At 38.7% G+C, this 16,647-nt stretch overlaps 1 protein-coding gene across 3 annotated transcripts in view; it reads right to left on the reverse strand.

Annotated features, from left to right (window-relative positions):
- Lancl2 (LanC like 2) overlaps positions 1-16,197 on the reverse strand; it is a 39,251-nt gene extending 23,054 nt beyond the window's left edge. Inside the window, exons 1-2 of one of the 3 annotated variants that reach the window (XM_021164658.2) lie at positions 15,382-16,197; positions 5,435-5,552 (exon numbers count right to left, since the gene is read on the reverse strand). In XM_021164658.2, the coding sequence (XP_021020317.1) occupies positions 5,435-5,552; positions 15,382-15,585 (322 nt within the window). In that variant the 5' untranslated portion in view covers positions 15,586-16,197. Of the gene's footprint in view, positions 1-5,434; positions 5,553-15,137; positions 15,250-15,381 lie in introns of those variants that run through there. The other 2 variants (XM_029478559.1, XM_021164659.2) reach the window with 2 other exon arrangements.
- Positions 16,198-16,647: the final 450 nt, after the last annotated feature.

A 16,647-nucleotide genomic window follows, 5' to 3' on the forward strand; every position in this document is an offset into this window, starting at 1 on the left:
ACAACAACAAAATCTATGACCAGGTGGTTTTAGTGCAGGATGCTACCAGACTATCAAAGAAGAGCTAATACCAATACTCTTCAAATTATTCTGGAAAATAGAAACATAAGAAACATTGCCAAACTCATTTTATGAGGCTATAGTCACCTTGATACCTAAACCACACAAAAAATTCAACAAAGAGAATTTCAGACCAATTTCCCATGAACATTGATGCAAAAATAGTCAATAAAATACTTGCAAACTGAATCCAAGAACACATCAAAATTACCATCCACTGTGATCAAGTAGGCTTCATCCCAGAGATGGAGGGATGGTTCAACATATGAAAATCTATCAACATAATCCACCATAAAAACAAATTGAAAGAGAAATAAACCACATGTTCATCTCATTAGAAGAAGCCTTTGACAAAATCCAACACTCCTTTCATGGACTATTCAGTCTTGGAGAGATCAGGGATACAAGGCCCATATCTAAACACAATAAATGCAATATACATCAAGACAATAGGCAACATCAAATTAAATGGAGAGAACTTTAAAGGAATTCCACTAAAATCAGGAACAGGATAAAGATGTCTACTCTCTTTGCATCTATTCATTAGTACCTGAAGTTTTAGTGAGAACAATGAGATAACTAAACAAGATCAAGGGGATTCAAATTAAAAAAAAAAAAAAAAAGAAGTTAAAGTATTACTATCCAAAAGATGATAGTGCACATAAGTGACTCCCAAATATCTACCAGGGAATTCCTATAGCTGATAAAAACCTTCAGTGAAGTGGCTGTATACAAAATTAACTCAAAAAAAAAAATCAGTAGCCCTCCTTTATACAAATGATAAACAGGCTGAAAATAAAATCAGGAAAACAATACCCATCAAAATAACCACAAATGATATGAAATATCTTGATGTAACTATAACAAGCAAGTAAAAGTTCTATATGCCAAGAAATTCAAGTTTTTGAAGAAAGAAATTAAAGAAGATATCAGAAAATGAAAAGATCTTCCATACTCGTGGATCAATAGGATTAACATAGTAAAAATGGCCATCTTACCAAAAGCAATCTACAGAGTCAACACAATTCCCATCAAAATTCCAACTCAATTCCTTTACAGACTTTGAAAGAACAATTCTGAATTGCATATGGAAAAACAACAACAACAGCAACAACAACAAAACCCTAGGATATCTTTTTTTAAAAATCCTGTACAAAAAAAGAACTTCTGGAGGTATCACCATCTCTGATTTCAAGTGGTACTGCACAGCAACAGTAATATAAACCACATGGTATTGGCATAAAAAAACGTTGGTCAATGGAATCTAACTGAAAATACACTAGTAAATCCCATGGACACTTGATTTTGCAAGCCAAAATTATACAATGAAAAAAGAAAGCACCTTCAACAAATGGTACTGGTCTAAATGGATGTTTGCATGTGGAAGAATGCAAAGAGATCCATATTTATCACCCTGTTCAAACTCAAGTCCAAGTAGATCAAAGACCCCATCATAAAACTAGATACACTAAAACTAACAGAAGAAAAAATGAGAAATAGCTTTGAATGTATTGGCACAGGAGACAACTTACTGAACAGAATACCTATAGCTCAAGCACTAAGATTAACAATTAATAAATGTGACCTCATAAAACTGAAAAACTTCTGTAAGGAAAAGGACATCATCAAATGGACAAAATGGTAGCCTATAGGATGGGAAAAGACCTTCACCAACCCCAGATCTGACAGATACTGATATCTAAAATATCTGAAGAACTCACGAAACTAGACATCAACAAACCTAATGACCCCTTTAAAATTGGCAATACAGATCTAAACAGAATTCTCAACAGAGGAATTTCTAATGGCCAAGAAGCACTTAAAGAAATGTTGAACATCCTTACCTACCATAGAAATAGAAATCAAAATGACTCTGAGATTCCATCTTACACCCATCAGAATCAAGGTACAGATCATAATGGCAAAGATGTGGAGCCAGGAGAACACTCCTCCACAACTGGTGGAAGTGCAAACTTGGGAATCAATTTGGCCATTTCTCAGAAAATTGGGAACAGATCTACCTTAAGACCCAGCAATACCACCCTTGGGCATATGTCCAAAGGAGTAGCCATACCACAAAGATACCTGCTCAACTATGTTCATAGAAGCTTTATTCATAATGGTCAGAAATTGGAAAACCTAGATGTTCCTCAACGAATGTTTAAAGAAAATGTGGTTCATTTACACAATGGAGTATTACTCAGCTATTAAAAACAATGACATTATAAAATTTACAGGCAAATGAGTAGAACTAAAAAAAAGACCATCCTGAGTGAGGTAAACCCACCTGCCAAGAATCCCCAGGACCAATTAGCATTTTGAGTCCTTAACCCTAATCAAAGTCACCAAATCTGGCCTCTACCACACTCGCCTCCACTTGTGACTGACCCCTATAGTGCACCTGTAGAATCCTGTGAGCCCTCTATAAGTTTCTAAAGATCTCCAGAGAGAATCTCTAAACTGACAGAACTTTTGTGTGGTGAGTTTCATGAGAAAAACTTCCATAGGCTAATGTGTTTGAACCACTTTGGTCCCTAGCTGGTAGAACTATTTAGGAAGGATTAGGACATGTGGTTTTGTGGAGGGGGTGGGGTCACTTGGGATATGCTTTTGAGGTTTCAAAGGCCCATGCCAGGCCCAGTCTCACTGTCTCTCTGGCACCTACATATGGATCAGGATATAAACTTTCAATTTCTGCTCTAGTGCCATGCCTGCTTGCCTGCCACCATGCTATCTGCCTTGATGATCATTAACTAGCCCTATGAAACTATAAGCAAGCCCCCAGTTAAATGAATTTCACTATAAGTTGGGTCAGTCATGGCATTTCTTGACAATAGAAGAGCAACTAAGACAGAAGTTGGTACCAGGAACTGGAATATTGCTGTGATGATACTAACCATGTTATTATTTAGAGCAGTGGTTCTCAAACTGTGGGTAATCCCTTTGGGAGTCAAATAACCCTTTCACAGGGGTCTCATATCAAACATCCTACATATCACATTGTGATTCATAATGGTAGCAAAATAACAGTTATGAAGTAGCAACAAAAGTAATTTTATTGTTGGGGCCACCACAACATGAAGAACTGTATTAAAGAGTCACACCATTAGAAAGGTTGAGAACCACTGTTTTAGGAGTGTGGAAGACTTTGTTGCTTCAGATTAGGAAAGCAGTTGAACTTTGTAAGTAGGGCTTAATGGGCTATCCTAGTAGGAGCTTGGAAAGCAATAGCACTGAAAGCACTGTAGACTATGGAGGCCCAAATCAAGAGGATTCAGAGAAGAGCAATAGCAACTGGACTAGAAACATTCCTGAGATACATTGGAAAAATGTGGCTGCTTCTTATCCTTGTTCTAAATTTTTTTTCTGAAGTCTAAATTGAAGAGTTTTGGAGTAATATCACTGGCAAAGATTTCAAAATAACCTAGTGCTGACTGTTATATGATGAGCAGTGACTATTCTTATACAGATCTATAATGAAAAAGAGCAAGCAGGCAAGAAAAAAATAACAAAATGTATAATCTGAGGAGAAAAAGAGCACCAAGGAATGTAATTTTGAAACCAAATTTTGTGATCAGAACATGAGAAGTTTGAAGAAATACCTGAATCTAAATGGAGTGGTACCCATAGTGTGAAATCCCACCCAGCCAATCCTGTAATCTATAAAAGGAAATAAGGGATTGCCCTAGCCTAACAAATATTAACAAGTCAAAGCTGATGCAAATGTAATTTAGAGACTATAGAAAAATGGAATGCCCAGAGAAACTGTAGAAAGATGGGATACTGTAATTTCTAAAACAAAAAGTACCACTGAGAACACACACACACACACACATACACACAAAGAAAGAAAAGAAAGAAAAATAAAAATCAACACGACAATTACAGGAACCAACACAAACATTTCAATACTAATTTTAAATATTAATAGCCTTAATTCTGCAATCAAAAGACATAGGCTGACTAAATGGATCACAAAACAAAATCAGTGTAAGTTATCTACAAGAAACACTCCTTAGCTCTAAAGATAGAAGATATTTTAAGAGGAAAAAGAAGGCCAAATGTGCTCCAATTAAACAAGACCAGAAAATAACCCAGCATTACTGTTCAATGAAAATATTATATCAAAGAAGAAATAAAAATACAACTTTAAAACTAATAAGAAAAGTCTCTAAATTTGTATGTGAATCTTTAGCACTTTAATCAGGCTTTACTGTACTTCATGAGAATAAGATCTATCATTTTAGATAACTCACTTAGCTATAAAAATGTTCTGACTCCCAGGTACTGTTAAGTAGCTAGTTAGATATTAGTAGGCTTCGAGGACATTAGAGCTGAACTCCTTCCTGATTAACATCTTGTAAAACCAAGTCTAAAACGAATTTACTAGTCAAAAGAATAAGACTTTAGTCATATTTCTGGCCCTAGAGGGAGATGTGACATAAATGACTTGTCTAGAATAACATTAATAGAAAAGTATCTAAACATTGTTCCAGGAACTCTAAATCTAGTAGGATTACTATCTATTAGGTACCCAGAAAAGGGACAAGAAGAGCTCCAAGTCCCTTTCTCCAATCGTTCATCCAAACAGATTGGTCAATGTCCTGAACAGGAAAGACCTCTCAGAAAAAGCTATCTGTTCCAGAAATAGTGTAAATTTAGCCTAAAACATAGGTTGCACAATGACCCTTCATCCATTGTTCGTTCACTCCTTTTAGCCACTATCTACTTTTATCCCCTCGAGAATGTGCTCAACTTTAATTTGCGATAAATACTTGCCATTTCCTAAACTATATTCTGTGTATATCATCTAAATTCCTTCATCATACATTATGAGGACCAGGAAAAAAAGATTTTAGTGTTATAATAGTAAAAATGTAAAATTAGTTATGGCTTCTTAATTTTGAGATCAGACTTTTTTTGTTCTGAATTATATGACTTTTTGTTTAAATAATGTTTAAAAAAATCCATCCATAAAATAAAAATATACATGTATATAAATAATTTAATTAAAATTATTTGAATCAAATTAAGTATAGCCAACAAAGTAATCATCTATGAAATAGACCAGAGAAACCATTTAGTCACTTGTCATAAAGAAAAATATAATAAAATTAAAACCAACAAAATTAATCATAAAGTAGGCCTTTTTTGCCATTTGCACTGTTGTACATTGGATTAAATAATATTATAAAAATACTACATATTAAAGATCAAACCTTCAGACAGTAGTTCTTCAGCAACAAAACTATAAAACATCACATAATAAAACTGTCTAGTGTTTCAAAGGTATAAAGGTCACCATCTTAAAATAGGAGCGAATGTCAAAGTCTCAGCTGACACACCATAGTTCAGGAATGGAACAGAGTCCCACCTGTCCAACCAGTATATGCAGAGCAGTCATGAGGGTCCGCTGTCTTCAGTCCTTCTTCCATCTGCTGCAGAAGATCTTTGATTTTGGTCTGGATACGCTTTATGAAGTTGGGAACAATCTAAAAATCAAAGGAAAAAATGAATTAAATTGCACAAAAAGAGAACATCATGAAACCAGTAGAAAGTTGCACTGGACACGAGAGAAATGATCTTATTTAGCATATCACAGGTGACTAGAGCCTATTCTGGTTCTTTGGAGTTAATGTTTTAATGAAACAATGCCTTATGTAGATGATAACTCTTAATTATTGTCACAGAGAATAATTTGCAGAAATCAAGGAAAGGGAACAAAAGAAAAGCAAATGATTTGACTGCAAACATTTTTAGTCCATATAAGGAAACTAAGAAAAATTGGGTGATAGTTAATTTAGAATGTCAACTTGATTGGATTTAGAATCATCTAGGGAAGTTGCCAGTGTGTGTGTGTGTGTGTGTGTGTGTGTGTGTGTGTGTGTGTGTACAATTGTAAGTAGGTTTAACTGAGAGGAAACCTACAGTACATCTGGGTGGCAGCCACTCATTAACTAGTCTCCATGACTAAGAAGGGAAAGGAGGAGTCAACTGAATGCCAGCATTCTTCTCCCTGTGTGTGTGACTAAGGATGCAATGTGACAACCCATCTCAAATTCTCACTCTCCCAGGGACATGCCTTCTTGTCATAGTTCTTAAATAAAGATAGCAAACAAAGTCAGACCTAGTAGCACTTGCCTTTAATCCTGGCATGTGGGAGGTACAGAAAAATGATACAATTCAATGCCAGCTTTAGCTACATAGTAAGTTCAAGTTAAGTATGGGCTCTGCCAGGCCCTTTCTCAAACTAAAAGAAAAAACTAAGGGTTTCTACTGTCCCATCTGCCCTCACACTATCCCCTTTTGGTCAAAGATTATACACCCACATACCTTCAAGAGCCTGTTAGCCCACGTATCACTCACTGTACAAACTCAGTGAAGTTAGAGACTACATGCCCAGCAGCTCACACATGCACTTGGGCCATTCCATTGAGACCAGGAATTGTGTGCCAACTCATCTATCTTCTAACTTCCACTGCCACAACATATCATCAGTCTATGCTCATGAAGCCAGAAAAGCTTGCCTGCCATCTGACTCCTCCCAACCCACACATCCTTCAAGCACCCTCCATGAAAAGAAAAACCTGCCCCCTGGCTTCCACTGAACTGTGCAGCATCAACAGATTCCCTTGAGGTTTGAGACTGTACTACAACCAACTAACCAAGGTTCCTTAGCAGAAACTAACTACAGCTACCTACCTACAAGCAAACAGCCATTTTCTCTACAACTTAATTTCACATTGCACATAGTATTTAACCCAAAGAAGCTAAGTCCACAAGGAGCACAAAGCTCAAGCATACACTCAACACAGAAATGCCAGGAACTCATTTAAAAAGATAAGAGGAATCCAGATGCAAAATAAGTTCCAAATAGAAGCATCAGCCAGAAAAATAGTCTGAAGCACACTAAGACATAGTAGGAGTCAAAAACAAATCAGGTATAGGGGCCAGAAATATAGAAAGACATGGACACTGGTCCAGAATAGTCCTTAGAAACAGAGAATACAGGTATGAGACCATCCATTACAGAGCAACTCCTGGCAGTGAGTCAAGGCTTCTAAAAAATAGAAAAAATGTGCAGGTTGTCAGGTAGAACCAAGGAATCAGAGGCCCAACTGTTGGAGTCAGAAAAACTACCCTAAGAAGACTAGTGATAGATCACACTACCCTGAACACAGTCTAAACATGGAAAATGACACCTCAAATATGCTGCAGGCCTGATCTTCATCACAATCATACCTACCTCAAAGAACAAATGGGACAGAACAAATAACAATCAACTAACAAATTTCTGATTCCTAAAATCAATTAACATGTCCTAGTGTAAAGGCACAGACCCAGAGAAGACACCAGAGGATGGAAAGATACTCTGTGCTCATAGATAGGTAGGAGTAATATAGTAAAAATGGCTACCCTACCAAAAGCATTCTACAGCTCAATGCACTCTCCATAAAAATTCCAAAATAATTCCTCATAGAAACTGAAAAAAATCATTTTAAATTTCATATAGAAACACAAAAATCCTGGATAGCTAAAAATAATCCTGACTAATAAAAGAGCTGCTTGTAGGTATCTCCATCCCCAACCTCAAAATGTCCTATGGAGATATATTAATAAAAGTAACATATTATTGGCATAAGAACAAATATGCTGATTAATGGAATAGAATTGAAGACTCAGATATAAATGCACACAGCTAAGGACAACTGACTTTTGATAGCAAAGTCAGAAATACACATTGAAAAGAAGAAAAGAGAGAAAGAGAGAATCTTTAACAATTTGTGCTGGTCAAACTGAACAGCTATATGGAGAAGACTCTCTGTTTAGATCTATAGTCCATATTTCAGGTTTTGACTCTTTGTTTTTAGAGTTCTTTGCATGTTTTTGATATTAATCCTTTGGTAGATGTATAGCGGGCAGACACCACACCAACTGTGAGTTTCCTGTTCACTTGTTTCCTTCACCGTCCAGAAGCTGTTTATGTGGTTCCACTTGTCAATTGCTGGTCTTAATTCCTGGGCAAGTGGAGTCCTATTCAGAAAGTCCTTTCCTATACCTGTATCTTGTAAGGCAATGCCTATGATGGTTGTTTGTTTGTTTGTTTTCCCTTAGGCAACACAAGTATATAGTCTGGAGTAAAAACAGAAACCAGATGTTTTTTAAAGTAACATGGAGTGGCATGGATGGAGCAGTATAGAGGGGAATCATAGATACAGTGATATGAAAGGTAAATGGGAAGGGAGCAATTCGTTGAGAAGGAGGCCAATACAAAAGAAGAAGATGCATGGGAAGCAACACTATAAGTGTTTGAAAAAGCCACAAAGAATCAAATTATTTTTATTTACCTATAATTACATATAAAACATGTAAGTGTATAATACATATACATCCATACTTTTAATGAAGGTATGCCAGAGGGAAGCTCGGCAGCTCAGCTTCTGTGACTCTCTACCTTCTACAGCACACACAGCTTCCCTTACAGGTTCAGGTTGACTTCACACCACAGCTGCTGCTATCGTGCTCATCAGATCAGACTAGCATCTCCAACAAGCTCAAGTTTCCACTGCAGCGGAGGCTTTACGAATAGCCTCTCCTAAACTCTCTTCAGGACTCTGACCCTGCTTAATGGTGCCAAGCCTCCACATCTCCCCTTAATCCTGAGGCTCTGATGCCACATAAACCAGTACTCATAGGAGACTCTTACACATTACCAAGTTCAGTTACCAGCAAGAGACGCAGCCTTGGGCCCTTATGGATCATTGCTTCTCTGTGCTAACCCTGAGAAAATAATTCCAGATTTCATCGTAATGATGCTAGTCTCTTAATCATAGCTGATTCTTTTCATACCCAGCTAACCAGCATCAACACCCCAGTAAAGGGTTCATTTCAGTGGTGCTAATAGCTTGTTAACCACAATTGATTCTTCAGCCCCAGATGAGCAGTTCTTAGTACAAAATATAGCATATGAAGAGCCTTAATAATCTTTGAGGATCTGTGAAACTTTTCTCTGAAACCTCACAAGCCAGGCCTCTATCATTTGCATTTCTCACACCATTATTATCTTCCTGGTTCCCAAAACAGCAGCTCATCAAGCTCTGAATGCTCTCATCCCAAAGTCTTAAAAAGGCTTCTACAATCCTCCCAAAATCAACAGGGCCAGGTCTGTCACAGCAACACCTGATGAAGCAGGCACCAATTTCTGCATTAGGTTAGTTTCCATTGCTGTGGTAAACACGGTGTCCAACAGAGTTGGAAACACTCCATCATGAAGTGAAGTCAGGGCAGGGAATCAAGGCAAGAATATGAAAGTAGGAACTGAAGAAGGCACAGATGAATGATGCTTACTGGCTTGCCCTCCAAGGTTCTCCTAGCTTCATTGTATAAGTCAGGACTACAAAGACTGGACCTTCCTACTTTAATCATTAATCAAGATGATGTGCCCATAGTCTTGCCTACAGGCACTCTGATAGAGGTGTTTTCTCAATGAGGTGTTCTGTCTTCCCAGATGACCTTAGCTTGTGTCAAGATGACAAACAACAGCACACATACTAAGAACTGATCAATACTTAACAAACCCTTGTTGTGAACTGAGAATCATGGATGGGTTTTAACTTGGGTATTGAAATTTGGCATTGACAATTTTATAAGCTTTTAATCATCAAACATATATCATACTAAGTCTTATCCCTGTCAAACCTTGAAGAACTTACTTGGACTCTGTGTGCCTTGGTTCTAATTTTTTAATTTGCCTTCATTCTCTACCTTTCATTTTTAAAGTAAAATATTTTATTCATGAAATCCTATTATTATATAACTTTTTTCTTTTTAATCTTTTTTATCCAAAGTATAAACTTATCCTTACATTCTTGTCAACATTTCTCCATCTCATCTGTTTGTTTCTGGGTTATTTTATTTTTCTGAACAAGATGTGAATCCAAATTCCATACACAGTGTAAGTAGTAAGTTAATATTACCTTTATACATATTATTAAATTGTCATACTTCTTGTAAATCACTTTGTGGATGATATTTCTTTTTTTGCAATTCCTTTTTGTTGAAATTCTTTTTTAAATTAAAAGTATACTTTTTTATCATACAGACATCTACCTACAGACATCTAGGTTGTTTCCAATTTCTGGCTACTTTGAGTAGAGCAGTAATGAACATGGTTGAGCAAGTGTCTCTGTGGTAGAATATAGAGTCCTTGAGTATGTGCCCAAGAGTGGTATACCTGGATCTTCGGGTAGATCTATTTTCAACTTCTTAGGAACCGACACAATGATACTCATGCTGGGTGCTGGCTGCACACGTTCTCATTCCTAACAGTGATGGATAAGTGTTCTTCTGACTCTACTCCCTTGCTATTATGAGCTGTCATTTGTTTTATTAAGCTTGGAAATTCTGACTGGTGTAAGATGGAATCTCAAAGTACTTTTAATTTGCATTTCCCTGATGACTAAAGATGTCAAACATTTATTTGAGTGTTTCTCAACCATTTGTGTTTCCTCTTTTGAGAATACTGTTTGGATCTGTACCCATTTTTAATGGGGTAATTGTTTTCTTTTAGTTCTGTTTATTGAAATAGATTTTTTCACACATATATTTCTTAATATATTCTGATTGGTGCCCCCCACTCCTATGAGTTCCTTTCCATTTCCCCTCCTACTTGGATTCAGATCCTTCCTGTTTCTCACTAGAAAACAACGATCTAAGGAATAATAATGAAATATAGTAAGATAAAATGAAAACAAACATATTAGAGAAGGACAAAATGACCAAATAAGAGAAAGAACCAAAGAAAAAGCATCAGAAATGCATATAGACATGTGCACATGCGTGCACACTCTTTCTCTCTCTCTCTCATACACACACACACACACACACAAAGGAAAAGAAAAACATTGTTAAGTGAAGCCGCCAGCCAATAGCCTGCCAACCACAATGAAAAGGAGGTGAGAAGATGGTCTTTACCTTAGTAACTTTAAAATGACTGCATCTTCATGATAAACCCTGAGTTAGGACCACACAGCTAGCTGCAATATTGTGAGGATCTGGATTCCTCACCCTCAAACACTGTGTGAGATAAGTGTTTAAAAGTTGCTAAATTCAGGGTAATTTATTACCCATCATCAGATAGCTACTACCTAGAGCCTTGTTCTTATGTCCTTATATGATCTCTCAGTCCTAACAGTACAGGTTGTTCTCATATCTGCTATTTCTATATTCTCTAGAGTTCTCTTAACTACTTAGGAGACATTTTTCATTGTGCCAATCTCATTACAGTTTAATAACAATTCCTTACATTAATTTTCCTCTATCAGATTCAGGACATCTTTCCTCCTCTGATTAGATCCTCACAAAAAAAATTGTTTTCAAACCACCACAGATACCAATTTACCACTTAACTGTATAGAGATATCACAAGCCTTGTTGTTTGTGAGTTTTCTTTCTTAAACAAGTAAATTTGATATATTTTTGATATCATAATCACATTTGCCCAGAGATAAAAGATAAAAAGAAAACGACTCAATCTCAGTACTTTAAACTGGACTAAGTCTTCTTTGTGTGAGACTGAAAGTGAAAGTCACCTGCTGGCCATATCAATGCTGCATTCACTATTCTCATGGATACAGTTACTCCACCAACCAGCTGCCAGCATACTTCACTTTGTAGTGGGCATCTTTCCCCAGAGATACATACTTAAAAAGCAATGGATATTAAATGTGAATAATGCATTTTTAAATCTTTGCCATAGGTTTTAGTTGTAAAACAAATTTCAATAATAAGTAATGGATTAAAAACACACAAGAATGAGAAAACCACAGACCCAACTCTCTCTCTCTCTCTCTCTCTCATGAACATAGATGTGAAAATTCTCAATAAAATATTAGAAAATTAAAGTTCAGATAAAAAGGATATTCACCATGATCAAGCTGATTTCATTCCACAGATAAACAGTTGGCTCATCATACATAAGTAAATGTAATTCATCATATGAAGATGAAAATCAAGGTATTATCTAGCCTTGAACAAAATCCAACCCACTCTCATAATAAAAATCATGGAAAGCCTAAGGAACGCAGGGTATACCTCATCACAGGAAAGTTATCTATGATAAACCTAGATCCAATATCAAACTAAGTGACAACAACTCAAGACAGTCCCACAAAAATCATGAGTAGGACAAAGATTTTCATGCTCTACATTGCACTTCAGAGTGCTTGAGTTCTTAGCTAGGGTAATAAGATAAGGAAACAAAGCAATAGCAATAAGAAAAGTTAAAAGTATCTCTATTAGCAGATGATCAATCCTATGCATAAGTAATCCTACAGATGCCACAAAAAACAAACAAACAAACAAATCTCTTGAGAACTGATAAGCAATTCCCACAATTTGGCAGCATATAAACTTAACAGACAAAATCCATAGCTTTTCAATATAACAATGACAAACATACTGAAAAAGAAAAGCAGGGAATTAAACCAATTCACAATACACACACACACACACACCACAAGCATGCACACACAAAATACCCAGGAATGAATCTGAGGACATTAAAGACTTTTACAGTGAAAACGTTAAGACCCCAAGGAAACTGTAGAAGATACTAGAAAATGGGAATAGCTGCCACACATATAAGTTAGGAACATAAATATTGTGAAAATAATGATCCTATCAAAAGTAATCTACAGATTTGCTGCAAATCCTTATCAAATTCCAAGCAACAATTTATAGAAATAAAACATATAATGCTAAAATTGATACTGAAATTTAACACAGACAGCCAAACCAATCCTGAACAAAAAGATCTAGATAATAAATGCACTGAGTTTGGCCTGCTGAAAACAGCTCAGCAGACACCAGCTTTTCTGTAAGTGTATCTGTTGTTTCTCCATTCCCTCCATTGCTCCATCCCAAAGCAGTGAAGGTCATGGCAGCGTGGGAATATCAGACCGCAACATACAAAAGAATGAAATGATATCTTCATCTGTCACCCTGCACAAAACCCAAGACCAAAAGGATGAAGGAGCTCAATGTAAGAGTCAATATTCTAAAACTACTAGAGAAAAAAGCAGAGAGTATACTTCAATGTACAGGCATAGGTAAGCACTTTTCAAACAGTACTCCAGTAGCCTAGGCAATACCAACAACAGTCAACAAATGGATGGATCTCAAAATAGGAGAAAGTCTTTTCCAACTACACGTTCAACAAAAAAGGAGCATCTAGTGTTTAAAATATACAAAGACTTAAAAATCAAATCAAATTAAAAAAATAGCCCACCCTGGGCATCAAATTAACAAACAACAAAATGTTTAAAAATGGGCTATGTAGGAGTGGAGCAAAAGTTCAGCGATTAAGAACATTGACTGTTCTTGCAGAGGATCTGGGGTTGGTTCCTGGCCCTGCACAGTTCTCATAACTGTCCACAACTACATTTGCAGAGTCCAGCACACTCTTCTAACCTCCTCAGGTGCTAGGTATGTACATCACACATACACACAGCAGGAAAAACAATTCCATAAAATTATTTTTCATGGTGGAACCGTGCAACTGGAAAAAAAGTTCTCAAAAGGGAACTACAAATAGTATACATTTTCAAAAGTATTCAACATCCTCAGCGATGAGTGCCATGGAGATGGAAATTGCCTTAAAATTCCATCGTGCCTCAGTCGTCATCAAGAATACAAATAAGAAATGCTAGCACGGAAAGGACCCTGATATAGCTGACTCGTGTGAAGGTTTGCCAGTGCCTGACAAATACAGAAGTGGATGCTCACAGTCATCTATTGGATGGAACACAGGGCCCCCAGTGGAGGAGCTAGAGAAAGTACCTAAGAGCTGAAGGGGTCTGCAACCCTATAGGTGGAACAACAATATGAACTAACCAATACCCACAGAGTTCGTGTCTCTAGCTGCATATGTAGCAGAAGATGGCCTAACTGGCCATCATTGGGAAGAGAGGCCCCTTCTTCTAGCAAACTTTATATGCCCCAGTACAGGGGAATGCCAGGGCCAAGAAGTGGGAGTGAGTGGGTAGGGGAGCAGGGTGGAGGGAAGGTATAGGGGACTTTTGGGATAGCATTTGAAATGTAAATGAAGAAAATATCAAATAAAAATATTTTTTAAAAAAGAAATGCTAGGACAGGTGTGGGGAAAGTGGAATCCTTTCACACTATTGGTGAGAGTGTAATATGGTGCGGCCGATTTGGAAATCAATCTAAAGGGTTCTCAAAAGTTAGAAACAAAAACACCTTATGTGCTGAGCATGATGGAGTATAACTTTAATCCCAGCACTCGGGAGCCAACGGCAAGTAGGTATCTGTAAGTTCCAGGCCAGCTAGGGGATGGACACATAGTGAGGCTCTTGTTTTAAACACAAATAATACTTTAAGACCCAGCTATACACTCTTGGGCACATAGTCAAAGGATCCTTATCACTACAACTGGCACGTGAGGGTTTGGCCATAAACAAGCCATTTGAACTACACCCTCTAAGATTTAGGAACATTGAGGAAGAATGGTCAGGAAAAAGAAAAAAATCAAGAGCCAAAAGATAGGGGAAAAGAATGGAAAAATCCTAGACGATACAGCCAATGTGACCATGAGCTCAAAATTGCTATAATTATAATTATTTTTGCAGGATGTGCACAGGACAGGCCCTCCCAACAGTCAGTCACAGACGGGGAGGGGCTCACGGGACTATAATCCTTAATGCCAAACTCTTAGCAACAGACTGACTCTGGAAGAGGGGTAGCCATTGTCTTCAGTTGTATACCCCACTGAACCCACCAGGTTCCAAGGGACAGTTCACAGAGACAGTCCTGGTCAAGCCCCGGGGGGGGGGGGGGGGGGAAACAAAGACATAAATGGATGGGGTGGGGCAATTCATAGGAGAGGTAGCTGTACAGACGAGGGAAGGAGATGAAAGACAGTGGGGTAGAAGCAACCAGAACGCATTAAATACATGTATGAAATTGTTAAAGAAAACAAATCGGAAAAAAATTAAGAGGGCGTGACTTTAGCGTTTCTCCAAGCAAGGGCGTGCCCACAGGCAGGTGTGACAAAATACCTAACATCAATTTCACATTTTATTCCCAGGAACCATCACAGTGCTCCATCAGACTGTTTCAGTGTCTCATCAGGGGGAAAGCACAACCCTGCAGCCTTTCCCCGGCCGCTTGGGCAGGCCCTACACCGGGCGGGACGTACGCCGATGACGTCAGCACACCCAGGGCGTGACCGCCGGACGCTACCATTGGCGGAGGTAGCCTCACCCTCCCAACCGCTGGTCCCGGCCCTGGCAACCAACTCACCTTCCCGTTAGGGTGGAAAGGGAGGCCCGGGTCTTCCGTGGTGGGGAGAGGGCAGACACGGCCGGTTTCCTCCGCACTTCCAGCTGCGAGCCCTGCGGCGGAGGCGGCGGCCTCATAGTCTGGGAAGGGATTGGGGAACGACCGTTCCTCCATCTCTGCCTCTCCTAGGTGGAACTTGAGTCTCTTTGACATGGTCTCGCCCATGTCCGCGCGCTTTCCCTGCCTGAGAGCTCAGGGCACGGCGCGCAGGCAGGGACAAACCTCCTGGAAGGCGTTTAGGCCGGGGCTCCGCGGCGAAGCCTTCCAGGAGAGCGGTGGCTTGCACATCTGGATGCAGCTAGCACGAAAAAGCCGAACCTCCAGCCTTCGCCAGTCACGCCCTCCCAGCAGTGGCTCCCAGCCTGCCAGCCCAGCCCGCCGAACCGCAGAGTCTCCCAGTTACCCTCGCCTCTCCCGTGGCCGTGTCCTTCCGAGAGATTCTAGAGAAAACGCACACCTAGAGAAAAGCTCACGTTCCGGTAGGGAAAGCCTGTAAAGATGGGTTCATTCAAAGTGTGAGCGGTTCGCAGACCAGGGAAAGGCGCACCTTCAGACGCTCCATCACCAAACGGACTGCATTTCACCAGCCCAGCCTTGCCGCCCGTCAGTGTCCTCGGCCCCTGGTCGTGCGCCAATCACAGGAACAGTAGCTACTTTGATTAAAAATACCTCTTCTAAAGAAAAGAATTTCAAAACGGCCTAAAACAGTGAAAAGATAGCCTCCCGACGGGGGGCGGGGGGGGGAGATACAGTCCCTCCCATTCATCACCTCTGGGAGGGGGGTTGCTTGGAGGAGGAGCCACAGGCCTTTAATGTTTTGTTTTCATTCTTATTGTTTTGAGTAAGTACACATCTTTAATAATGAGAAATAGTATAGAAGAATAATTATTAAATCAGCTAAATATTTTATAGACCAGAGAACCCCATGGTCACGAGGTTAACATAATTGGCCAGCAGAATAACATGGATGGCAAAGAGGATACAAGCAAATAGATCTTTGCATTTCTATAATCACAATATACAAAGTCACAGCCTTCATTGGTTCTGTGGGGTTTTTTTGCACTGTTTACTAGAACCAAATCTGTGTAATGATTTAAAAGGAAATATTGTATTGCAGTCCTTTCATTTAGTAAATATTGGTACTTGGTGACAAAATGTTTCTGCCCTCTGGGCATATCAGGTTAGTAGGCAAGAAAATCAAGAATCAGAGAAGAGCCTGATGTATGT

The sequence above is a fragment of the Mus caroli genome, chromosome 6 (genome assembly GCF_900094665.2).
Source record: "Mus caroli chromosome 6, CAROLI_EIJ_v1.1, whole genome shotgun sequence".
Classification (NCBI taxonomy): domain Eukaryota; kingdom Metazoa; phylum Chordata; class Mammalia; order Rodentia; family Muridae; genus Mus; species Mus caroli.